The 25,933-nt window shown below is 42.5% G+C and overlaps 1 protein-coding gene across 2 annotated transcripts in view; it reads left to right on the top strand.

Annotated features, from left to right (window-relative positions):
• The window catches only part of adgrl1a (adhesion G protein-coupled receptor L1a), a 107,500-nt gene that overhangs the window by 25,301 nt on the left and 56,266 nt on the right, over window positions 1-25,933 (top strand). For both annotated transcript variants that reach the window (XM_076883272.1, XM_004559547.3), the window contains exon 2: window positions 19,440-19,618. In XM_076883272.1, the coding sequence (XP_076739387.1) occupies window positions 19,549-19,618 (70 nt within the window). In that variant the 5' untranslated portion in view covers window positions 19,440-19,548. The remainder of the gene's footprint in view (window positions 1-19,439; window positions 19,619-25,933) is intronic.

The raw sequence follows: 25,933 nt of genomic DNA, 5'->3' as shown, positions 1-25,933 counted from the left end.
GAAAGTCCGTGTTGCTCGGCGACAGCCCCAAAACATCACTGCTCTCGAGAAGATCTGCATGGAGGAATGGGCCAAAATACCAGCTACTGTGTGTGCAAACCTGGTGAAGACCTATAGTAAACGTTTGACCTCTGTTATTGCCAACAAAGGTTATGTTACAAAGTATTGAGTTGTATTTTTGTTATTGACCAAATACTTATTTTCCACCCTGATTTACGAATAAATTCTTTACAAATCCTACCATGTGGATTCATGGATTTTTTTTCACATTCTGTCTCTCACAGTTGAAGTGTACCTCTGGTGCAAATTACTGACCTCTGTCATCATTTTAGGTGGGGGAACTTGCACAATCGGTGGCTGACTAAATACTTTTTTGCCCCACTGTAGCTATGTGAACGTCAGCAGACTGGATTATGAGACATGAGTTTGGCGGACTCTGCTGCTGAGGAGGAAGCTGTTTTGGGAAGTGATGTATTTGTGCTTCTGCACTGACAAACACGCATTGTTGGCCTGTGTACAAGCTATTTTTTTGGTGGTTGAACAGCATAGTACACATGTCTTTGTCTTGTGGAGAAAATATGGCATTTCCGTCTCTGTTTCACATTGCAAATGCTGAGAGTGACACTGAAGCCCATGCACGGCCACAAGGGCAATTTACTGTAGCTGTTGTGATTGACAGATCTGTTAATTCTGAAGTGATTAATATTTCAAGACTCTTCTCCGTTTGCCCTTATAATGTTAAACAGTCTAAAAGAGCAAAAGCCACATCTCTGGCACTCAGTGAGTCACCCTGACCCAGGCATACAGTAGAAATGTTGCCAGCTTTCACACTACATGCATTTAGCAGGGAAGGGATGGCGGATGGCTGGGTGACAGAATAAAGTCACAGGAGAATGGCTGTCACTACCAAAAGGCCTTCTACAGGATTTGTAGGCAAAACAGGACAGCCTGGCAAGAGCTGGTCTCTGTGAAAGCTGACCTTAAAAACCTTCACAGCTCCAGATATTGCTGTAACACACTGGTCTGTGAATATTTTATCAACCTTTAAGCAAGCTGTAGAATGTAGCAAGTTGGCTATGATGGCACACCTAGTAATGAAGTGCTATACTGTGAAGTCAAATCTTATGTCTCTGTATATTTAACAAAAAAAAACAGGTTTAAATTGAAATGGTAGTGGACAAACTATTCTGTGGGTTGAATGCAAATCCCTCAGCTGTGATGTACACTAGGATCAGAGGCGGAATGGACTGTTGTGCATACTAAAACCAGTTAAATCCATCCGCCTTCCCACTGGTACTTATTTGATCAGTAGAGTAACCATCAAGCCCCATAGCATGGGATTTAATATCAAACACAGGATTTAAACCATGTTCAATGGGCATGACAAGGATAAACATCAGTGCAAATGTGCAGTATAGTGATGGCCTTGCCTGCAAATGGGCAGCAGGGGTGAGGCAAAGGCAGCGTCTTGACATCAGTGTATACGTAGGTAAACAGGGGAGAGCCTGCAAGCTGGACCTCACTTTATACTTCACGCAGAGGGTGTGACTGCAAAAAAAGAGGGAGAAAAAATTAGGGAACAGTAGAAAAAGAGGAGTGCGAGGTAGAGGCAATCATGCAGAGAGAGACAAATCTGAAGGCCTTGCATGGAAGTGCAGGAGGTGGGAGGTGTATCAGCTTGTGGGACTGGCTGTGTGTGAGTATTTGTGTACTATGTGCGTGTGTGTGTGTGCCTGCTCTCCACCCTGGTGACTTCAGGTGTTATCTTCTTAGCCTCCAGACGTGACAGTGAGATAATTAGAAATGTTAACACTCACTGGAGCTTGTACTCCTATGAATTCTCAGTTTTGTTCTCTCTCTCTCTTTCATTTGCTGTGGCTTTCATAAACACACACACACACACACACACACACGCATTCTCTCAGAATTATATTATCTCCCTTAGTCCAAGCATGTGTTATGAATGACACATGCAAAGCATGGCATGACTTGGCCATGTGGCAGTGGAAAGATATCTGTGGAAATAATGCCCTGAGTCCCACTCTTTGTTTATGTTTATGAAGGGAAATGCATTTTAATTTTCTTTTATGTCTTTTTCTTCATTGGGTAATAATGAATTTGGTTAATTTGAATTTTGAATGAATTTTGATGGTATTTTGATCATGTGTTAAAATGATGATAGATGATGTAATAATCTTTTTTAAAACCAACAGTGATGTGGCATTAATTGCATTCGGAGTTGAATTAATCACCCTTTAATATAAGATTTAAGGATGGTAAATAGCAGATATTTTGTGTTTGCTTGAGTAGACGTAGACAATAGACATGTTTTTCTAGGCAGCCAACAAACAAAGCTCGATTTACTCAAGCAGTGGACACTGTTGAAATTCTGACAAATGTCTTGGCTCACAGAAAGGGAGAGGGATACAGAGAAAGACATGCTCACTGGAGTGTTTCACTTGGAAAAATGAAAAGTGACAGAAAGCTGACGGAGGGATGACAACCTTGTTTGTCCTTTACTGGATGATCAACATGTGTTACGTGGATATTGGTCCCAAAGGTGGACATGGGGCGGCTGATACAGATAGTTCCACGCTCCACTGGAATTCCCCTGTCTTTAAATTAGCATCCTAACTCCGCTTACTCAGCTAGCAGCGCAAGCTGTGGAGCAGTGTGTGAACACCAGTGAAAATGAAACTGCACACCGTTGACATCATTAAAGATAATCTTGGCTCATTTTGTGCTGGGACACATAATCCTAGGAAGATGCCATGCACAACAGGAGGAGCTAATTTTGTCCGAGCAAGGCACATAAATGCCTTCCTACTATCATCTCAGTTGCTCCCATCACCTTCCACACCTCTCATGCTTTGTTGGCATAATGAAGTACTATAGGTTGGTGTGCAGGAAACAGATCCCAGGTCAAGGCAAAGGCTTGTCTGGAGGCGTCTCCAGCGTGTGTCTAATTGAGCGCTGTGTAGTTAATTGTTTGTGTGTGGGAGGGGAGAAATCAATCTGTTTTCACACTGCCGTGACTTCTAGGCCCTAGGGTGAGAGACTGAAGCTGGCAGACACAGACGCACACACACATCAACAACTCTGCCAAAAAAGCCCAAAACCATGCCTTGCAAGCACAAACTTGCACATGCAGACCCAGAGCCTTCCTCTAATGGCACATGCACTCAAACACACACATGCGCATCCACTCCTTAGAGGAAGAGGATGTGCATGAAAGGTTATTGAGTCAGGGTAAAGTCAGATCCATCTATCGATTGGATGCTTGCTGCGAGAGCCAGAAACGTGAGACCTGCACAGGTCAAAGGGGCCAAGAGAAAGTGGGGATTAGACACAATAAAAAAAGAGAAGAAATGAAGGGGAGAGAGAAGGAGAATAGAGAAACCTACAGAGCTTCACAGCTAGCATCACTCCCTCCACGCCCATCCTCTCTGAATGCAAAGCAAGCGTTCTGCTTTGGAGTATTCATAGAAGCTCTGTTCAGCTTCATGAACATGAGAGTGAGATTTTTCTCAATTTGTACTTTTGGTCAGTGCAATATGTCAGATCAGAAAGAAGAGAATAAAGACACATAATTGTTATCTTTTTATCTACATGCATTTTAGTAAATTATTCTATGCTTAATGTATACTGTATATAAATAATTAATCCTCAGTGAGCCATGTGTCAATTAACATATAAATGCCTTCTACAAATAATGAATTAATTTGCATATTTAGCTAATCAGCTCATTTGCATGTGTTTAGTTATCTTTAAGGGTGTTTCAGTTTATGACTGAGTGCTGTTGTCAGTGAATGCCTATTTGCATTTTAAATTTTTCACTTTGTGAAAAAAAAATTTGTTTTTTTTTTTTGGTTTCTTGTTGTTTTTTATGCTCTAGTCTTCTAAGCAGAGCAAAAGTAGACTGGTTTAGGCGACTTTGCTGCAAAATAGAATGCCACCTGAATAATTTACTTTTTCTTTCAGTGGCCTCATAGCCTACACACATCTCTTATATGAGCCACCAAAGCTCTGTCTCGCTTTGGTGAAAGCATCTGGTGGAATGTCTGCAAGTCCCCACTTGATTGGCTCAGAGTTATTTATTTTCACCCAGTCAGAATCTCTTTCATTATTTATGGGAATGAAGCAAACTGGGATATGATGATGAGATGTGAAAATAGGATGAGAACCAGTGAGGGATTCGGGAGCATGCAGGCACAAAACAGGGGGATTACGGTGTGTGGAGGGGGAGAAATGTAAGGTTGAAGGGAGATGGGTGGAAGGGGAGGGGTGATAAGGTGGATGAGTTCAAACAGTACTATACTTCACTTGGATAGCAGGCGCCATGAGATGTCTGTTGATTCATCTCCCTTTATGCACTTGGTTCCCTTTCTCTGCCGAACCTTTTTTCCCAAACAAAAGCAGACGGAGGGAATGATTCAGAGTGACCAGATGCCTGAGACTCCCAGAACGAAAGGGCAGAAAGGTCGCATCAAACAGGAGGCTCCATAGAGCCCACCGACCAGACTGAAATGTGTCGATGAACTGATGTACTCGGGCCTCCGGGGACAGGAAGGGATGAAGGGAAAAATGAGTATTTGAAAAGAAAAAAAGAAACTGAGGAGAGAGACAGAGCTGACTTCTTGTGTGTGAATGTTTTTGTGTTTAGGTGTAACCATTAGCCCAGTGTCCGTAACTCAGAAATCTACCACTGCATGTGCTATGAGTGCATAGCAGCGTTTGCAGTTCTGTTGTTTGAATTGACTAGAGAAGAATGCATTTTTATTGTCATTATTCGCATGTACAATGAGATTAAAAGCAATTCCTATCCAGCACAGACATGTAAAAGAAATTAGGGGTGGATGGGGGGGGGGGGGGGGGGGGGGGGGGGGGGGGGGGGGGGGGTAAGGTGCACAGTTTTGCAGCGCTATGTACATATTCAAGAATAAACAAAGATTAGGAAAGGTTACGGAAACGTGTTAAATATTGCACAGTAATGATGACTGAATGCAGTGGGTTGAGGATATTTGGACAATAAGAGTAATGGTATTACACAGTGTGGATACTGAACAGTACTTTCACTAGCATCTAATTTCTGGGTTCATGTGTGTATAGTTGCTTAGTTTCACTCCATGATTTGTAGTTGGAGAGGTGGTCTGTACAGACCCTCTGGGTACTCTCCATGCACTAATGGGTGTTCACCTGGTGTGAATTCCGGTAAATGTTTCCAGCACTGCTTTGTTGATAATTAACAGAAGCAGACAGTGTAAAGTAGCACCTGTTATGCCCGGATTGACTGAACCCCCAAGCTTTGGGCTGTTTCTCCCAGAGGTCCTGTCTAATAATCAGACCACCACCACGTTTTCCTCCTCAAGGACCTCATAGCATGAATGCATGCACTTGTCTGATTGAAAGGGAATGTGTCAGAAACATGAATGTGCCCCTTGTCTGTTTGCAGCACTTGTATTTAGCAGTGTTTCTTAAAAAATGATCACCAGTTTAGTTCTTTCAGTTTACAGGTACATATTAACTTGACATTTAGTTGAATAGGATGCATGTGTTTTTGTTTGTGCACATGCCCGTGAATGCTACTCAGTTATTCCTAAGTGGCTATGAAGACCGCTGGTGTGCTGTGTCCATGTCTTCAAATATGTGTGTGTGTGTGTGTGTGTAGACAGAGAGGTACAAAGAGATGGGGGAAAAAGAAAGAAATTGACTGACAGCCATGTTTTAAAATTGGGGCAGTCAGGCCTGCTGTGTCAGAATCTCCTGATGCCCACTCGGCACATCCCTAAGCTGGATAACCTTGGCAGGCAGATTGGGGTCAGTACTATCAAATCAGATACATCACTCATACACACACATAAACATACACTCACCCCATTCCACAATACAAATCACTCTGACATATGCATTTGGAAAAGGTAGATATGTTTGCATTGGGATAACACACACCCGCACTCTAGTCCTGTGACCCACAACAGAATAATCTCTCTGGATAACTCCAGACAGCTATGGATGGGCAAGGGAGTACAGTTCAAGTTAAATTTAGGTTTTATTTAAATTGGCATAAACTAGTTAATCTACTTCTCGGCTATCATGAGGAGAGAAAGCAGTGTGGTGATAAATGTCCAGATGTAATCATCTGAGGTTTAATTAATGTCCTCTCATTTGAAAAGCTAAAAAACACACTGAAGTGCTGCGTGTCTTTATGTGTGTGTGTGTGTGTGTGTGTGTGTGTGTGTGTGTGTGTGTGTGTGTGTGTGTGTATGAGACTGCGAATTAGACATTAGGGCTGCTAAAAACAGCACTCTTGAGCTATTTTGTTAGAAACTCAAACCATCAGCCTGGAAAATGAATTAAAAGGTGGCTTTTTCAAAGATATTTAGAAATAGAAGTACAACGTCTCATAAGATGACTGGAAAATTGAACACAAATTTTTGTTAACTAATCACGGTACAACAATGTACAAAACAAAAATCTATAAAAACAAAATGTTGGTACTTTTCATTACTCACCCTGTGATCACAGTCCTCCACAGACTTCATTGGAAATGATTCAAATAGTTCATCTGTAACAAATAATTGCCTTTTCCCAATAAAATGCGTACATTCGTAGATTTTAGTAGGCCTTTCTGACTAACTAGCTTCATTCAACCCAAACTGATGCCCGTGTAAAGAATGTCGGTCTCTAAAGTGGCAGGTTGAAGATGTAACGGAATAATTAGTGGATAGTGCCACTGACACAAAAGATGGATACTTCCATTGTATGGGCCTCAGCAATGAGATGAAAAGAATGTCAACCTATTTTTAAATGTCACTGTCTCTTTTTGTTCTGAATCCCTGCTCTACTTTGTGCCACAGATCTAAACTGGGTCAACATCACATGTGGTGCCCCGGTGGGCTCTTCAGTGTGTGTACATGTGTGATTGTGTGCATGTGTGCGAACATGTGTGCAAGTGCTCCGAGCCCTGACTATGTGCATCTTAGCATAAACCAGCACTTGGGACGTGGTGTCTACAGTTTGCCTCGGGTGAATCCCAAAGGTAGCTAAACAGCTATGAATTCATTTTTTCCCACCTCACTTTGTGTTGTCTACACAATATCTACAAATTGTTTAAGTCTGTTATCATTGTTACTTTTAGAGAGAGCGAGCTCTGGCTAGCGATGACACTCACACTCTCAGTGTGTCTGGTTTGCATCCATAGTGTGCTTCTTCATTCCATGTGCTTTGCTGTTGTGAACTGTAGTGCAACAGTGAGACGGGGATTGCCTTGTTGGAGCTTTCAGATTAATAGGCACTGATAATAACACACACAACTCACAGCGCTTTTGTCCTTAATGAAGATGGATCTAGCTGGGCCTGGCGTTGCACAGGCACTTGGGGTGGCAACCTGCCAGTCACAGCCAAGTGACATCTGGGAACAGCTCGGTGAAAAGGGTGGGATGGAGCGTCACTAGAGAGTACAATTTCATAACATTATCATGTTATATCATAATCCATTGTTGGTGGCTCATAAGATTAATGTCGGAGCCGGCAGTTATCACTCTTTTTGTTTAGACTTAATGGTCATAGTGAATTATTCATTTCATTTCATTGATTTGCAGTGCAACTCACGCTGACAAAGTTGACAGCGCAGGTTGACAGATAGTGAGTATATCTAATCTGACTGTGAGGTTAGGAAGAATGGGGAAGGAAAAAACCCCCCATTAGAAACAAGATAAAGTTATGTGTTGTATAAAATAAGGCTTTGCCATTTGTTTGGTGCGAAATTGACTGAATAAAGCTGAATAAATATTTTTGAAATGGTTAACATTGGTTAAGGGATGGATGCCAAACTGGGTCAAGGGTTTAATCCCCGTAAGATATTAGAGCTCATTAGACTTTGGCTGCAACCAGTATTTGTGTGAGAAGACAGGTGGGTGCTAAGGTCACTTCCTCTGGCAGCCATGGCAGGCATCACAGGGCAAGCATTGATGGGTAGTGGCATTGCCTCCTGTTGCATCAGTAATAATGAACAGTGACAAGCTCTCCACAGCCACAATAAATCACAGGCCACACTGGAGACACTGAAGACCAGGCTGGGAGCATGCTTCTCTTCAGCGTTCGTCAGTGTTGACGAACAGACTGACTCGGTGGCTAGCAGCAGCCTATCTCTATCGCTCATTCACAGATGCTGCACTGTTATCGCACACAGTCGACCCCCTTCAGGTATTCATGTACTCTGGTTAGCATGTACAGCTGTCCCTCAGGAATATTGGACTCTTACTGACTGCTTTATAGGTACTGTGACTTTTTAAACAACTACTACTGTTGGAGAAATAATATTAATAGTGTGGTATCGCAAGAAATAAGTGGTTATATAAATATGAGTATACATAATAGTTATTATTCATAGATACCTACATCCTAAGTTCCTGTTAATCTTCTGAAAGAAACAGAATGAATGTGTTGTTACAATGGTAATGCCAGGAGAGGCAGTATTAGTTCTGTGTTACATTAATGTGTAAGGAAGTGGAAGAAGAGTGTGTCCTGTAGGAGGCAGTAGAAAATGGATGCTCATGTTCTGTACATGCCCTGAAAGTAAGGTTCAGTAAACCAGTGCAACGATACCCCGGTGTAAGGCTCAGTTATTGTATTTTTATTTTTTGAAGATGCAACATCTTTTTGGCGACGAGGACGTTTAGGGGGAAGGAGTTTGGGCGATCGGACTGAAAGAAAAGAGAAGAAAAAAAGTGATGGAGTCGGCTACAGGTTTGGCTAGCTTTTCAAAGAATGCAAAAGTTTTCGGCTGGAAATAGAAGGCAGTGACCTCGAAGCGGAAATGGCTACAATTGGTACGCTAGTAGCGTTCGATCCAAAGAATCAGACTTGGGATGAGTACACAGAAATACTCGAGCAGTTTTTCGCAGCTAACGGGATCGACGATGCAGAGAAACAAAGAGCGATATTAATAAGTGTCGTCGGAGCAGCGACGTACAGCTTGATGCGAAACCTTCTCAGCCCGGCCAAGCCCAAAGACAAAACCTTCCAAGAGCTGGTGCTTCTGATGAAAAATCACTTCGATCCGAAGCCCAGTGAAATTGTGCAAAGGTATAAGTTCGACTCTCGCTCCCGCAAGCCGAATGAAACCGTCATGGAATATGTAGCGGAGCTGCGTCGCCTGGCACAGGATTGTAACTATGGCAACACGTTACAACAGATGTTGAGAGATAGGATCGTCTGCGGAATTAAGGATGACCAAATTCAGAGACGTCTCTTGTCAGAAATAGATCTCACTTTTGACAAGGCTCTGTCAATTGCAGTAGCCATGGAGACTGCAAATAAAAATGCACAGGATCTGCAGACCTCAGGGGCGTCAGCAAAATGTTTCAGTCTCGCTAGAGGACAACAGGAGAGTCGTACCTTTAAAGCAGAAAATAAAGAGTGTTATCGTTGCAAAGGAACCAAGCACACAGCAGCAGACTGTAAGTACAAACAAGAAAAATGTCATGCTTGTGGTAAAATGGGACACATAGCTAGAGCTTGTAAAAGCAAGACTAAACTGAACCAGAAAAAGTATGGATCGACATATGTAAAGAAAGAAAAAAAGCAGAGTTCACACTACAGTACTCACAATGTGGGCGAGAAAGCAAATAACAACAAAACTGATAGCTCTGAAGATGACTCTTTTATGTTGAACTGTGTCAAGTGCAGTCAAGGGCACAAAAGAAAACTGTTCAAGTTAGGGTGTGGCAGTGCGGTACACTTAAGAAGAGTAGACCCCTACACTGTGGATATGCAAATTGATGGAAAAAAGGTGAACTTTGAAATAGACACTGGATGTTGCCTAACAGTCATGAACGAAGCAACATTCAGAGAAACAGGGAAAGACAGCAAGCCCCCCAGCCTGCAGCCCATCAAAATCAAGCTCGAAACTTATACAGGGGATCCTGTTAAGGTGATTGGTGCAACACGAGTCAGCGTCAAATACAAGCAGCAGAAAAAACATCTGCCCCTGGTGGTGGTCGAAGGCGACGTCCCCAGCTTGCTAGGTCGAGCTTGGCTCGAGGAAATTAAATTGGACTGGGGTGAAGTGAAAAACAGTCCTAACAACAGAAAGCTGCACCAAGTCAAAACAACAGAGAAAACACTTCAGCAAGTGTTAAGTAAACATGAAAATGTGTTCAAAGAGGAGTTGGGCACCCTGAAAGGAATGAAAGCTGCTATTCATGTGAAAAGGGATGCCACCCCACGCTTCTTCCGTCCGCGTTCTGTCCCCTTTGCTATGCGAGCAAAAGTCGACGAGGAAATAGACCGACTGTTGAAAGAAGGCATCATCTCGCCAGTGAAATATGCTGAATGGGCGGCACCAGTAGTGCCACTCCTGAAGCCCACAGGGACAATAAGACTGTGTGGGGATTACAAGCTTACTGTAAATACCGTGGCTTCACTGGAGCAGTACCCCATACCCAGAATGGAGGACTTGTTTGCCACACTGTCCGGGGGTAAGCAGTTCTCAAAATTAGACATGAGCCACGCTTACCAGCAAATCCTCTTGGATGACGAATCGAAAAAGTACGTGACAGTAAACACATCGCGGGGGCTGTTCACGTATAACAGATTGCCTTTTGGAGTGGCCTCTGCTCCAGCAATATTCCAGAGGACCATGGAAAGTCTTTTGAAGGGGATACCTCATGTAGCAGTGTATTTAGATGACATCTTAGTGACTGGAGTGGATGAAGTAAGCCATCTACAGAACCTGGATGAGGTGTTGACCCGGTTGGAGGAAGCTGGGTTGAGGTTAAAGAGGTGCAAGTGTGCCTTCATGCAAGAGAAAGTGGAGTACTTGGGGCACATAGTGGACGCCCAGGGGCTCCACCCAGTGGAAAAGAAAGTTAAAGCAATCATGGACGCACCTACCCCCACAAATGTCACTGAACTGAAAGCATACTTAGGTTTGCTAAATTACTACAACAAATTCCTTCCAAACCTGGCAACCCGGTTGGCACCCTTACATGAACTTTTGAGACACGAGGTACGGTGGACATGGCAAAAGAGACAAGAGGAAGCATTCCAGAAATCTAAGAACCTGTTGAACTCAGCAGAGGTGTTAGTTCATTATTCTGCTGACCGTGAGTTGGTTCTCTCATGTGATGCATCCCCATATGGCGTAGGCGCCGTATTGTCACATAAGATGGAGGATGGAAGCGAGAGACCTTTGGGGTTCATGTCACGCACACTCTCTCCTGCTGAGAAAAAGTATTCTCAGCTTGACAAAGAAGGTCTAGCTGTGATATTTGGCATCAAGAAATTTCACAAATACTTGTATGGCCGAGTTTTCACGATTTACACAGATCATAAACCCCTAATCTCACTGTTCAATGAAAAGAAGCCTATACCTCAGATGGGCTCACCAAGAGTACAAAGATGGGCCGTGACATTGAGTGCTTACGAGTACAACATCAGGTACAAGCCAGGAAAACATCATGAAAACACGGATGCGCTCAGCCGGTTGCCGGTACCAGACTCAGCACCTGAGCGAGAGATGGCTGAGCAGGTTTTGATGATGGATGTACTGGATGACACATTAGTGGACACTGCACAGATCAAACGATGGACAGCTAAGGATGTCTTGTTGTCGCAAGTCCACGAGTACACCTTAAAAGCCTGGCCAACTGAGACCGACACCTGTTTAAAGCCGTATCGACAGAGAAAGCTGGAACTGAGTGTGAGGGATGGTTGCGTGCTCTGGGGAGCCCGAGTAATTATTCCCACCAAAGGCCGAGACAAAATATTGAAACTCCTGCACCAGACTCATACAGGCATGTCGAAGATGAAAGGCTTGGCAAGGTCGTATGTATGGTGGCCAGGGATGGATGAGAACATTGAAAGAGAAGTGCAGGCATGTGAGGAGTGTCAGAAACACTCCAAGTCACCACCTACTGCACCATTACACCCTTGGGAGTGGCCGGAGTCACCATGGTCCAGAATCCATGTGGACTATGCAGGGCCTTTCCTCGGGGAGATGTTTCTAATCATTGTGGATGCTCATTCCAAGTGGATGGACATTTACCCTGTGAAATCCTCTACATCACAGGTAACTATAGAGAAACTGCGCCAGAGTTTCAGTGTGTTTGGACTACCTAAAATGTTAGTTTCAGACAACGGAACATGCTTCACAAGTGCTGAATTTGAGTCATTCATGAAGCAGAATGGAATTGACCATGTAAGATCAGCACCTTTCCACCCTTCTTCAAATGGGCTGGCTGAGAGGGCGGTCCAGACCTTTAAGGAGGGGATGAAGAAAGTCAAAGGTGATACCTTGCAAACCAGACTGTCCCGATTTCTGTTCAGTTATCGCATCACACCGCATGCCACTACTGGTTTATCACCTGCAGAGTTGATGATGTCACGGAGACTCAGATCAGTTTTGGACTTGCTCATGCCTGATGTGAAAACAAAAGTGCAGCACAAACAATCGAAACAGAAAGAAAATCATGACACCAAGAAAAGACTGAGAAGTTTCACACCAGGAGACAAGGTCTTCATCAGAAACTACTCCTATGGCCCGAAGTGGATTCCCGCAGTCATTGTGAGAGCATCGGGTCCAGTGTCTTACATTGTTACCATTGGATCAGGTCAAACTGTGAAGCGGCATGTGGATCAGGTGAGAGCAAGAGTGGCTGACACTGTTCCCAGTACACCAGACAGGGAGGTGGAGCCATTGCTTGACAAAGAATCAGTGCCTGAGTGCTGCTGGCCATCAGAGTTGGACACATCGCCACAACCTCCCGGCAATGGAGTTGTCTTATGCTCCGGAGACTCCAGCTCCCGGAGACTCCTCAGGGACACCCGTGTTGCGACGTTCCCAGAGAGAGAGACGTCCACCAGAGACTTTAAAGGACTTTGTTAGGTAGTGTGAGATCTTCCAGAAATAGAGCAACAATGCGCTCTGATCTCACAGGAAGGACGTACCTTCCTAGTTAGAAAAAAAAAAAAGAGAAACATGGAAACCTATGTACAGTTGTATGGTTGTATGGTTACCTTAATTACATGTTGATTGTTTGTTAAGCATTCTTTAGATAAACAGTTATTTTGTAAGTCAAGGGAGTTGTTGACTTAAGGGGGGAGGAGATGTGGTATCGCAAGAAATAAGTGGTTATATAAATATGAGTATACATAATAGTTATTATTCATAGATACCTACATCCTAAGTTCCTGTTAATCTTCTGAAAGAAACAGAATGAATGTGTTGTTACAATGGTAATGCCAGGAGAGGCAGTATTAGTTCTGTGTTACATTAATGTGTAAGGAAGTGGAAGAAGAGTGTGTCCTGTAGGAGGCAGTAGAAAATGGATGCTCATGTTCTGTACATGCCCTGAAAGTAAGGTTCAGTAAACCAGTGCAACGATACCCCGGTGTAAGGCTCAGTTATTGTATTTTTATTTTTTGAAGATGCAACAAATAGTCAAAGCATATACTCTAGAGATGAGGAGGTGTGTGGGTTGGGGTTTGTGGAGAGTTACATCCAAGGGCTGATACTGAAGCAGGAAATAATGTAGAGGAGTGTCTGTTGAATAAAGTGAGAATGGCTCTTTTTTTTCTCACTCCCCATTCCCTTTGCCTTTACCTCTTTGGCAGCCACACTAGCCATGTTTGATATCTCTCCACTGTGTTCTGCAGCTCTGCAGATTCCCTTGTCTCATTTGCATTCCCCTAAAGCACACTTCCATTAAAGTCTCCCCCTGTTTTTTGTCTCTTCCCTCTTTCCTTCTGTTTCTTCAAATAGGTCTTTCTTCACTGGGTTGCTCTTTTGGAGAGAGTCTTATTCCCTGTTGACTACACAGCCTATCCCTGCTCTCCCTGAGTCAGTAATCAAACACATTGGCCCTAATACACAGGCCATTACAAGAGCTCTGATGTTCCATCTGCACACAGACGGCACAATGGTGTCATTATATAAACAGCCCTGCTGCTGCAGCCAGCAAGATACTACCACACCAGAGCTTCGCCCTTAACTGACCTACCCCAGTAAATGGAGGTGTTGGGATGATCTGACCTGAATGTGCTTGTGTAGCTGCTGCTAGCTTAACAATATTATCCATCCTAAATTACTGCTCTCGTGTTAACATAACAGGAGGCTATCATTTCTCACTATGGTCAAGCAAGTGGGCTGCTCAGCATCAATGCAAATGCAATAAAATCAGGTTGTTGTGTAGGAATAATATCTAATGCTATTATGTTGTCGTTGCTAGCATGCTAGCTTTACCAAAAAGGATTAGGGAGATTAACGATAGGCCCAACTGGAGGATAACAATGAAGAGGTTGGGAGGGCAGCGGTTTATTCAAGGTGCTATCAGATGTTAAGTGTACTGAGCTCATATTGTACTTTGTGGAAAATGCCACAATTCTTATGAAATGAAATGAAAATTTCATGATTTCCTTTTCTTTCGAATCACTTTTTCTCAATAAAGCAAAATTCAATCCATTCAATTTAAATAGCACTAAAATTAAGAGAAACTCTTTGTCAGTACCAGATTGATATGATTGCATGTTCTCTATTAATTTTGACATGCAGATGTAACTGTTAAGTCCAACTTACCAATTGGGCTAATTTGGATAATCATTTAATCATTAAATTTGACTGTCATACCTCAGCATCTTGGAAGACAGATTTGTCAGTAGAAGTACAGACTCCCACTCAGCAAAGCTTGATTGCAGATGGTGGCGGTAATGATATTTCATGGTATGTCTGGTACATTTCGAAAGGAAAAGTAGGATAATTATATTCACTTTGGCGAGTGATTAGTTTTATGGAGGTGAAGAAGTAATTAATGAATTCCATCTCATCCTAATTTATTGTTACACTTCCTTGTATGGCTCCCTCTTGCCTAACTCAAGAGAGTACAAAGGAGTATCGAGTGTGACAAAGCTTCGGCACCAATGAGTCAGAGGGAGAATTACTTAGAGGCCCCCAGGCAAAGCACAGGTTTTTGTCATTCTTTGCCATCTCATCATACTATACACAATACGGCATAGATAACCTCCGCAAATAATACTTTCCTCTGAAATGAAGTGCCTGCCTTGGACATGACTGATGCCAAACCCAAGCAGCGCAGAGTAAATACAACATGTATTTGTTTTCAATTTATTCCAATTTAATCGCATGTCTTTTTGAACTGAATTTTTACTTGATTACAAATATTTAATGCAGCAGTTTGCATCACTTTCTGATTTGTAAGTGAGTGATTGCCATTCAGTTTCGCACGCTCGGCTGTGTCGGTTGCTAGGAGGCAATCATTTCCTTCATAGCGGGAGCTTTGCTACTGAACCAACTATTTGTTGTTGAAGCATCTGAGGCATAAACATCAATCCTAATAGCACGGGAAGCGCTTGTGCTTCATCATCAGATGGAAAGACTTCTCTTTGCATGAAGAAACTGACCGTCATAATTTATGACTGTCAAATCTTTAAATCAATCACGAGTGTTTTCCCAGCTGAATAAATTTGTGTTTGTGTTATCGTGATCCCCGCGTCGCCCCCCATTGCCATGCATGATTTTGGGCTTGTTCTCTCAGCATACCTCATTTTCGAATGCACTGAAATGCTAATTAAGATGTTAGGAGGTCCCAGAACACTTTATGGGTACAAGCTATTTTTGGAAACCTCAGAAAATTTGCTTTAAAAGCTGCAGCGTTTGTTCAATCGAGTTGGAAAACTTTCTGCCGAGGCGTTGGCCAGTCACACACACACACACACACACAGAAAGTGATTTCACTCACACTTATCATACTTGTCTCCTCCACCTTGATATCAACTTCCCTTTTGTGGGAGAAAACAGGAGAGAGAAAGCCTGAAGCTGTAGCAGCTCTGAGAGTTGCACCAGCTTTTCTAATTATGCAGCAAAAACTGTCTACGTAAACTCTTTGTTCTTCTGTCTCTTGATTCTGGTCAGGTAATGTTACTAAATGCCTCTTTCTTCTGCACAGAAATGATTTGAGTGATGGGGTTAACGTGAATGGTTCATGTGACAGACACACACAGCTTTTAACATTTCCCCCACTCTGCACTGAAAGGACTTGTGTCACCCTGTTCTTGATGAGCATGTCTGCCATAGCAAACAGATTCTAATGATCATGGTGATTATCGTAATGATCCAATAGAAGTGGATAATGAGGTTATTTGCTTTGGATCAAGGCGGCCTGTAAATTAATAGCTAAAGAAACAGAGTGTAGCATGTGAAACAAGATAGCAGATCTGTGCACTTAAATGTAAATCTGCCGCGTTTGTCTTTGTGTTAACACAAGCGATCGCCATTTGCCCGGCTTTGCTTTATTCGTCATCCTCCTCACCTTTACACCAGTGCTCTGAAATTGCCGTCCACTCTCGCTTTTTGTGGGTTCCAGTCTCACAGGGATATGATGTTCTGCTCTATTAGAAGAGAAACAGTGATGATAATAATGGTGGATGTGATCAGTGCAAAAGGGCAGGCTTTGGCCTCAGGCATGTAACATCCTCCAAGTAGGGAGAGCACAAAGAGAGAAGACACCCATCTCACACCCTCCAAAGAGTCCTAACCTTCTTCCACCCAGAGGCACGCTGACTCATAGACACAAGCAGAAGAAATACTTTCCCTTTTGCCTTTACTCGTCCATTTTTACTATTCCTTTTGCTGTTCTCACTTGGCTATTTTCAGCTGTTTCCCCTCCCATTCTCTAGAATTTATTCTCCCTGTACAGAAAGTCATCCTTCACTTCCCTTTCTCTTTTTGTTCTTTATTTGTTAGTTACTCGGTCTGTGTGATGCTTCCTCTCTTTTCATTTCTTGATCACCTCATTCCTTTGTTTTGTCATCTCTTTTTGTCTCATTTCATTCACTTTGGCCTTGCATTCTTCCTTTATTCCTTCCATTCTCCCTCCCCATCACACTGAAAATGAACATTTCATAATGCCAGCTTTCTTTTTTGTCACAAAATAAAACCAATTTATCCACCCAGCTCCCTCTCTCTCTCCTTCTCTCCCTCAATCACCAGCCTTGCCTCCCTCCTTGCTCTCTTTACCCGGCCCTCTTCAGAGACCACAGGAGAGCTATTGTTGAAAAGCACAGAAAGAAGCACAATCAAAAGAAACAGGAGAAAAGACAGATTTTTCTTACACTGAAGCACAAATGTTGGTAGGAAAAACAAATGCGTGTCATTGCACTGAATGGAATCACTTTTTGACCATCAATGATAAAGCGAGATTGGGGATGAGGTGGGGGCTGCGGGATAGCTTGAGAGTAAATGCCGTGAGAGCTGTGGAGCTGAGTAGTACATTGCATGTCTATTGCTGTTTGTTTACTGCTCTTCTACTTTTTCTTTGTCCCTCCTGCCCTCCCTCTGAGCATGTCCTTTTCTCTCAACTGCTGATCATAGAGGGTGGTCACACAACACTCAAATTAAGGCACAAGCTGCATTAGTTCAGAGGTTGTGTGTGTGTGTCTGTGTGTTGTGCATACAGTGTATGATAGAAATAAACGCTGGTGCAAAGAACAGCTGCTGTGAATGTGCTTGCCACTCAGTTCTGCTTTTATTCTCTCTCCCTCTTTGCTATTTGCTCTCTGCATCTCTCTCTCTCTGCCTTGCTTGTACTCTGCGATATCCAACATACTAATCCATGCAGCGACACCCGGGCAGGTTGTGGGCCTGCATTGCCACTGGGGAAGAGGTTAAATATCAGAGAAGGTCACAAAGAGGCGGGGCTGGAGAGGTCGAAGGAAAAACCAAATCAGCGATGATAAAGAGAGGGGCGAAGCCGCTCACGCCCTGCCGTCTTTGCTACCAGATGAAAAGCACTGCCATGCCTGCGTGATGTTGTGTGTGTTGACATATTTAGCAGGATGAAAAGCTTTGATAAATGAAAAATGCAGGGACTTTTATAATCCCAACTGTCTGTTTTGTATTCTAAGTTCAGGTTTATAATCAAGATTAGGATTACATTTATTTTTGTACAGATATACACATAGTATGATAAAAATTTCTCTGAACTATTTGAGGATGTCACATAGTCTGCAATATGCACTAAATCTGTCATCTTAAAGATTTATCACAATCATGCATTTTTATGTTTGATCTTTTGTGTGTGATTAAGCGAGATTTATTTTCTTGCATTTGGAAAGTTTGGCTCTAGATTAGGATTCGTTTTTTTTTTTTTATCTCACACAAATATGTGGAGCTAAAACTGTCACAATAGACCATCGACCACAACATTAAAACTGTTGAAAGCCAAAGTGAACGGAAAAGTTGATGCTCTACATCTGAAGGTTACATTGACACATCCCAGAAAGCTAAAAAAAATTGAGCAAAGCATCCTGCTCATGGTGTTGGCACCACCAAGCTGGAAAATGCACTCATACTGCAAAAAAGTGCCTGAGGAAACCCAAGAAATACAACCAGAAAAGCCAAAGCACTGATCCCAAATCCAAACTCAACAGACCATACCATGGAGCAAAGCCATCCATGATGTCCCCAAATCTACTAGAGCCCCAATGCCACATACTGCAGACATATCTTGTATCCAGACCCTGATAAGTCACAAGTGTGTATTCTGGTGGTGTTCTTGAGTGGACTTAAATAATATTCAGCATGCGTTATGTTATGTGGCTGATTGGTAGCAAGAGTGAAGTGCTGACTGTAGGTTAGTTGAAACTGGTATAGAGCACAGAAAATGAATGGAGTCAATAAAAGCTCCATACAGTATCCCAGCGTGTGTGTGAGAGAGCATGTGTGTGTATCATGCAGTAAATGAAATAAGACAAAGCAACCGGCTCCCCACTAAAACAAACAAACACTCATACAACACAAAGAGATGTAGACCAATCTGTCTGCTCCATCAGCAAACTCAGCAGGAGCAGTGTTAGCTATAACGATACCATCTTTACTGTTCTCTGCCTTCTAGCCCCTGAAGGGGCAGAGCAGGCTCCACTGTCAAAAAATCAGAGCTCAAGTTCCAGATTGTGATTTATTTCATTAGGCAAATGAGATGTGTGAGCCCCGCAGCACCGCTGACTGAGTCACCGCTTTTCACTGTCTCGATTTGTATGCACGCCTGCAAACACAAACACACGCACACATAGAGAAGACATGCATTTTTCACGTGAAAATAACTCTGTTAACAGCCCCAAAACATATGTAGCAAGTCTGATTCAATCAAGCGTCCAAACACTTGAGAGTGATGAGCTGGTAGTGGCAACAGCTGTTGCCAAGCCATCTTGCACAAAATGGCCTCCGATTTCCCAACTGATCATTCTACCTGACCACCACAGGGGGAGCCTCTCTCCTCTCCTCTCCTCTCCTCTCCTCTCCTCTTCTCTCATTTAAATGCTGTACAGAGAAGAAAAAATAATTTCCTTTTTCTTGACGTATGCACATACAGAATTTAAAGAGGCTCCTAATTCCGTGTTTTTTCTTTCCCCTTTGCCTGCAGGTTCACCCTCAAAGTGGGTGTAAGCTGAGGAAGTGCCCCCCAACTCACCTGTGCCTGCTGACCACCTCTGACCACCTAGACCAGTTCCTTACACTTCTCGGCCTCAAGCATGGCTCTTGCAGTCTGGATCGTCTTCACTTGTGCTGTGGCTTCCAGCAACATTGCTCCATCCTCACAGGGTATGTAATATTAAAATTCTCTAGTGTTGTCTATATCATGACGAGTGCACATGTGTGCATCTGGATTCAGAATTTATGCGTTAAGATTCTGTTTTAACTCAACGAGCCAGCTTAGACTGTTTTACACACCGTAAGCTTCTGTTGGTTTCACCGTTACTTGTAGCCGGCCTGGCCTGAGGTTACTGCAAATGAGGATGCAATATTTATACATGTGATGAAGGTTGTAAGTGTATTGACTTGCTGACCAGGCTAGAAAAGCTGCACTTCATTAACTGAACTCTCTCTACAGGAGACAGAGAGAGAGAGTGTCTGAGCAAGGTGGATGTGAGAATGTCAATAAAATTTCTTGTCATCTTGATGTTAGTTGGAGCGTGGCAAGAGAATAAGGGGGAATCCGTGCATGTAATGGTGCCATATGTGTGACCTCCTTGAATGTGCCATGTACCATAAGATGTTTCGTTTTGTGTCGCATGTGCGCTAGCTGTTGTAAGCTTGGCAGCAGGTGACCTGGATGGGATGAAGTGATGCTGGAGGGTGTTGTGTATTTGTTGGAAGATATGTATGAGGGAAGGAACGGGAATTGCAGGGGTAGGCAGCGGGCCGAGGAGGGAAAGGAGGGGCTGCTGGGTGTCCTGCTAGTGGCCTGCCACACAGACAGCAGCACACCATCTGCTGTATGTTCTCCGTCAACTCTGTGCCAATGAGCCGCTGGGTGATGGACAGCCAGAATGAAGAGGAGGAGCTTAAGGACACATGGTTACCGCAGGGAGGAGCTAGCGATGAAGAAAGTGGGGAACAGTAAGGTGTGTTTTCATATTAGTGCTGATATCAATATTGGATTTAACAGTTCCCCAGTGAAAGCTATGATTGGACAGGTGTGGCTCTAATTTGAGAAGCTATTCTTTTTTCTCCTTTGGTTGCATCAGATCTGTGTGGCCCATGTTGTGTTCCATTAGGCCACTGGCATCATGTTGCTTTGTGTTTTACTTGTGGGTGTATATATTTGTATGAAAATAAGCCTCCACCTATCTGCATGACCTGGCACTTCGGGAATAGTAATAATACAGCAATAATCAGTCACAATCACTATCAGCGCACAGACAGAACATTTGGTTGGATGAAATTAAGAAGATTTTTTTTCTATTGGAATCAGGCACATTGCACATTTACATTGGCTCATGTTCACCCACACTGTTTTGGTGCACATAATTTTGGCAGTCAAATTTTGGCTGAAATTCATTCTCTCTTTTATAGTGTGACCAGAGGAGCAGGAGAGAAAAAGAAAGGAGAACAAGGGAAGTGGAATTTAAAGGAAGAGCGCAGGGTTTTGATGTGATGAGATCTGCTGAAATCCCTCTTAGACTAATCAAAGCTCATTTGGAAACCTGCATGATCATCACACATGGCTTCACAGTCTAATGTGTACTCCCTGCTCCTCCTCCGTGTCCCGACTAATCTGCGATGCTTTAACCTCACTCTGCTCCTGGCTGCACATTCTAATATTTACCCTTAACACACACCCATTTATTCTACTCTGGAAGTAGCTCTTTAGTGCAAATGTTCTTAACCAGCATGAGCTTTGTACACGTACGCCTCACATAGTGAATATTTATCCCCTTAAATCACTGTGCAGTTTTTCATTTGTCTTTGAAATCCAATGGCTGCGTGAGACAAAAGACAATATTTTCATCTGTGAATACAAACTCATACTAACACAAGCAAATAAAGTCATAATCATACTGGCATATAGAAAATCCCTCCACCCCTTTGTCCCGGCAGTCTCCCTGACAGCCTGACATGCGTACCTTGACAAACAGAATGTCCCGCTGATTCCACAGAATGCTTGAGAATGTACCACCCTTCATACATAGTGCTGCTGATCTGAAAGCCCATTAGGCTTGCTTAATGTGGCAGGCATTGCAGGCAGCTGCGCTGTACGTGATGAAGCCCTGACACAGAACTTTCATTTAGCACAGTGTAAAGCGTTGCTGTGTGCATGTGTATTCGTATTTATGTGCACCAGTGGTGGCAGGAAGACCATTACAAGGCTATTTGTAGGTCCTTTCAGTCTGCAATGTGATGGGTATGAATTTGCAAGCATACAGTATAGTGCATAATGTGCCTGTATGTCCATGAGTGCATGGTGATGTGTGCATGCGAGAGTCTGTATGGATCTTTGTGTTTATGTGAGAGTGCTGACATATCCAGATAGATGTGCGTATGAGCCTTTTTGTGTGTATGTGTGCGTGTGTGTGTTTGTGTGTGCCACTCATACCAGGATGGCAGTGCCAGCTGACTGGTTGAATCTGTTCTCATCTCCCCTGTATTTAAGCCTTTGCTCTCAGATCAGTCGTGTGGAAAGGCCCCTGGTCCTTTAGTGCACACGCAGACATTTTTATCTGTCTTCCCCTCCTCTGCCTGGCTTTTTTTCCTTCCCTGCCTTTTCCCCTGAACAGTAGCTATTATTTAAGGATAGGGGACTAGCTGTTTTTACACATCTTCTCAACAAAGTGCTTAGTCTCTCGACTGTTCTCCAAGGGTGACACAATGTTTGAATGGGGACTGTTCTCAGTGTATGCTTTTGCTTTCTGTAATGCAGGGCTCGGTGTTTTGTTTTGTTTTTTTTGTTCCATGGAGAGTAGGGCTGTTCGATATAACGATATATATCGGACGACGATATAAAAACATCTATTGTTTGTTTCGTGGTGTCGCAAAATAAACTGTTTACGGCAATATTTTTTCATCGTTTTGATGGTCACTGTAGTGGCTATATTAATTTCTTAAAGTTCTCTCTTTCTCTTATATTTAATATAACCACACACAAGCGCCTGTTTTTATGCGTTGTGCTTAGCAACAAGACGGTAAAGCCATCGCGTGTCCGCTTGTTTATTTTCCACATAAACCTTTCACAATAAAGCTCAAGATCCTGTTGAGACTTTTTAAAATAAACTGAATCACGTGAAAGAGTATGCAGAGTATTTACGGATGAGAAGCAAAAAAAGAGCCGTCAGGTGCTAAAAAATAAACCTTAGACTCAAATGTTAGAACAGGCTTTTCCCCGCAGCACGCGTTGTAATTAATACTTATATATGTTACAACTTATGTCTAAAAATGTATAGTTTCATACATCGTTAAAACACTCGACTCCAGGTACACGACGCCCAGCTGGAAACACTTCACGCAAGTCGAGCCGAGATTCACAGAATTTACAGAAAATGTTAAATTTTTGTGATTTATATCATTATCAGGAGGATACATGTCTTATATGATATGGATATGAGCTTTTGGTCATATCGCACAGCCGTAATGGAGGGCTACATAAAGAATTCACTATGCTGTTGCAAGACAGATGCTTTTTTTAAAATGTCTGAGCTGACAGTTTTTTCCAGGTCCAAATGTTGCCATATCCTAAATTTAAAAGTGGGAGCAAAGATTAAAAAAAAAATGAGTGAGTGAGGGTCCTAAAATCCAATATTGAATTTGCACAGTTAAAGACACGTCTTTCAGTCCTGCAGAAATATTAAAATTGTAATTTTAAAACAGTGACCTACTCATAAATTCATAAGAGCTGACTCTGACAGGCTTATGCCAATAATATCTTTAGAGGAGGCAATAAAAGAGTGCTACTAACACATAGCTTTTTGTCGCCGTGTACTTTCCTAAACAGCATGTAACTTTGAGGCTTCACAAGCAGCATTTTGTATTTCCTTATTCCCTTCATTTTGTTAACTCAGAGCTCTACACTTTTCGCTTGAGTATATGTCAAGCAGAGCACTGAAGCTGAATTAGTTGAACTAAATCACTGAATTAGTTGATTAGATTCAGTTGCATTTAAATGAGTCCATGACGGGAACATAGTAAAGATCCTTTCCTTGTTGAAATTAATTCTGAATGCAATTAATTTGCATTCATAAATACTTTTAGAACTACAAAGGCGCTGAGAAAGTGCATCACTCACCAAAGTCAGCGCTCTACCTCAAAGATTTGAAGAAAGTGATCGACTGCTGTGACAAAAATGTATTAGCTCTTCCTTTTGCTTTACTTCAAGTGTCACTACAATTATCATAGTGGTTTGTATGTTCTTGCTCATATGTAGTACAGTACCCACTCGCTATTTTTATGGTCATATTTAAGCACTCACTGCACATCTTTGTGGATAGAGATCTGAGACATGAAATGAAGAATATATATCTGTGTGTGTGTGTGTGTGTGTGTGTGTGTGTGTGTGTGTGTGTGTGTGTGTGTGTGTGTGTGTGTGTGTGTGTGCGTGTGTGTTTAACACACTTGTTAAATAGCCTGTCAAAAAACAAAAAACATGTTTTAGAAATCTGTCAAAAACCTATATATTTACCTTTCTATTTATTTATTTATTTATTTGGCAAATAACACATTGGACATCTGTGTAAGTGTAACATTCAGTCACTAAGACAAATTTTCATCTCAGGAATGCAAATAAAAAATGGCATCTTAATCAAAAAATCATAATGTGCTTCACATTTTTTCTGCTTTTTTGTAAAACAGTAAATTTGAAAATTCATGGATAACAGCAATAATTACATTTTAGCATTAAAAATATCACTTTGATTAAAGACCTGGTGTGTAATAGTGGAATACCTATTACAGAAGCAAAAATGGATTTGGTAATTACAAATACTGTTTATATATATATATACATACTTATTCAGCCAAGTACATTTGTTGTTTGAACTTAATTCAAAATTAGTCTCCGGTGTTACCTCAGCCACTATCCTGGCAACTTCAGCATAGTTTAATGTAGTTATTTTTTTTAAGGTGCCTCTGAACATAATTCAGACAGTGACTGATTACATGAGCAACCACACTGTAATTGGAAAAACAGAATTTCTTAGAGACAGGCATGTTGTATCCTGTCAGGTTCACATTGCTCCTGCTTGCAACACCTGGTACTTTGCAGTGATTTATTATTTGTAATTAATTCTACACGGTAACTTTGTTGTTATGAATCTCGATCAGTCTTGTGTATTTCACATCCCCAAGTTCACATGGGAAGGATGCTCAGTAGAAGAGTACAGTTACTAACTTTGACCAATTCTCCTTTGACACAAATATTAGTTGCAGGATCACAGAGGCAGTTGACTATTGCTGGACTTAAATGACATAAATAATAAACTATAGAGACAAGTTCATTTCTAATAGCTTGGATTTTTATAGACCAAGGCCATCCAAACTGCATGTTGTGTGTTCACTGAGACAAGTAAATGCTCCCATTTTGTCTGAAAATGACCTTTGAGTATGCTTTAGCGTGGCTTTTCTCTTTCATAAAGCTGAAATCCACAGCCTTTACTGACACTAATTGCTAATCTAGTGGCTTGTGAATATTGCATATCATCTGGATTTTGCAATAAAGAGCTGCTCTAAAGCCTTTTTTCTCCCTATTCTCTCTCAGTGCCCCTTGTGTGTGTGTTTTCAAGCTTTTGTTGCTTTCTCATCTTATTTGCAACAGTCAGTTCTTCTCACTTCTCTCCTCTCATTTTCATCCAGTCTCTCAGCCCCCCCCCCCCCCCAAAAACCTTAGCTATTATACCCCCTTTTTGCGCTGTGATATACTTCCCCACACACTCCCTCCTATCTCTTTCCTGGCCTCCCATTCTGTTCGCCCATCATCGTTTCTGCTCTCCTCCTTTTTAAACTCTCAGCTCTCCCCATCACTCGACCCCACTTTCTATCGAGCTTCCATCATTGAGATTAACCCCGCTGCCTCCTGCAAGCCACATTTTCCTCCTTTCCTTACCCTCTACCTCCCGTCCGTTAGCAGCGCACATCTCTTGTCGTTGTTATTCGTTTCTCTTCGCCTCTTTCTGCCTTCTGTCATATCTCGTTCGCTACCTCCCTTGCTCGCTCCCTGGTGCTGAGAGTTACTGTGCTCTTCAAAGCCCTTGGCTGAGAGCAGTAGATCACAGAGAGGCCTGTGTGAGTGAAAGGTTAATGGATGGCCTTTGAACATATATTGGGCGTTGGGGGGGGGGGGGGAGAAGGAGGGACCGACGGGGCGGTGTGGCGGCGTGTTCTTTCAAACCTCACTTTGAAGATGACGCACGCCGCTCTCATGTGCTTGTGACTGTATACAGGGTTGTGCCTTTTTGTTTATTCATTCATGTTAGTGTATGTGTGTTTGCGCCCATTTTGTTTGTGTGTTTGTGTGTTTGTGTTTGCTTGTAGTCGTGTGTATGCAAGGGCATGTTAGTTTGTGTACATTGATTTGTGTACTGCAAACAAGCTTCTACATCAAGGATTGAGTACTGTGTTCCTGTTTGTGCAGTCGCGTGATAGCTGCCT

The sequence above is a fragment of the Maylandia zebra genome, linkage group LG4 (genome assembly GCF_041146795.1).
Source record: "Maylandia zebra isolate NMK-2024a linkage group LG4, Mzebra_GT3a, whole genome shotgun sequence".
In the NCBI taxonomy this organism is placed as follows: Eukaryota; Metazoa; Chordata; class Actinopteri; order Cichliformes; family Cichlidae; genus Maylandia; species Maylandia zebra.
The sequence above is the reverse complement of the archived record's forward strand: the minus strand, read 5'-3'. Positions and strand labels throughout refer to the sequence as shown.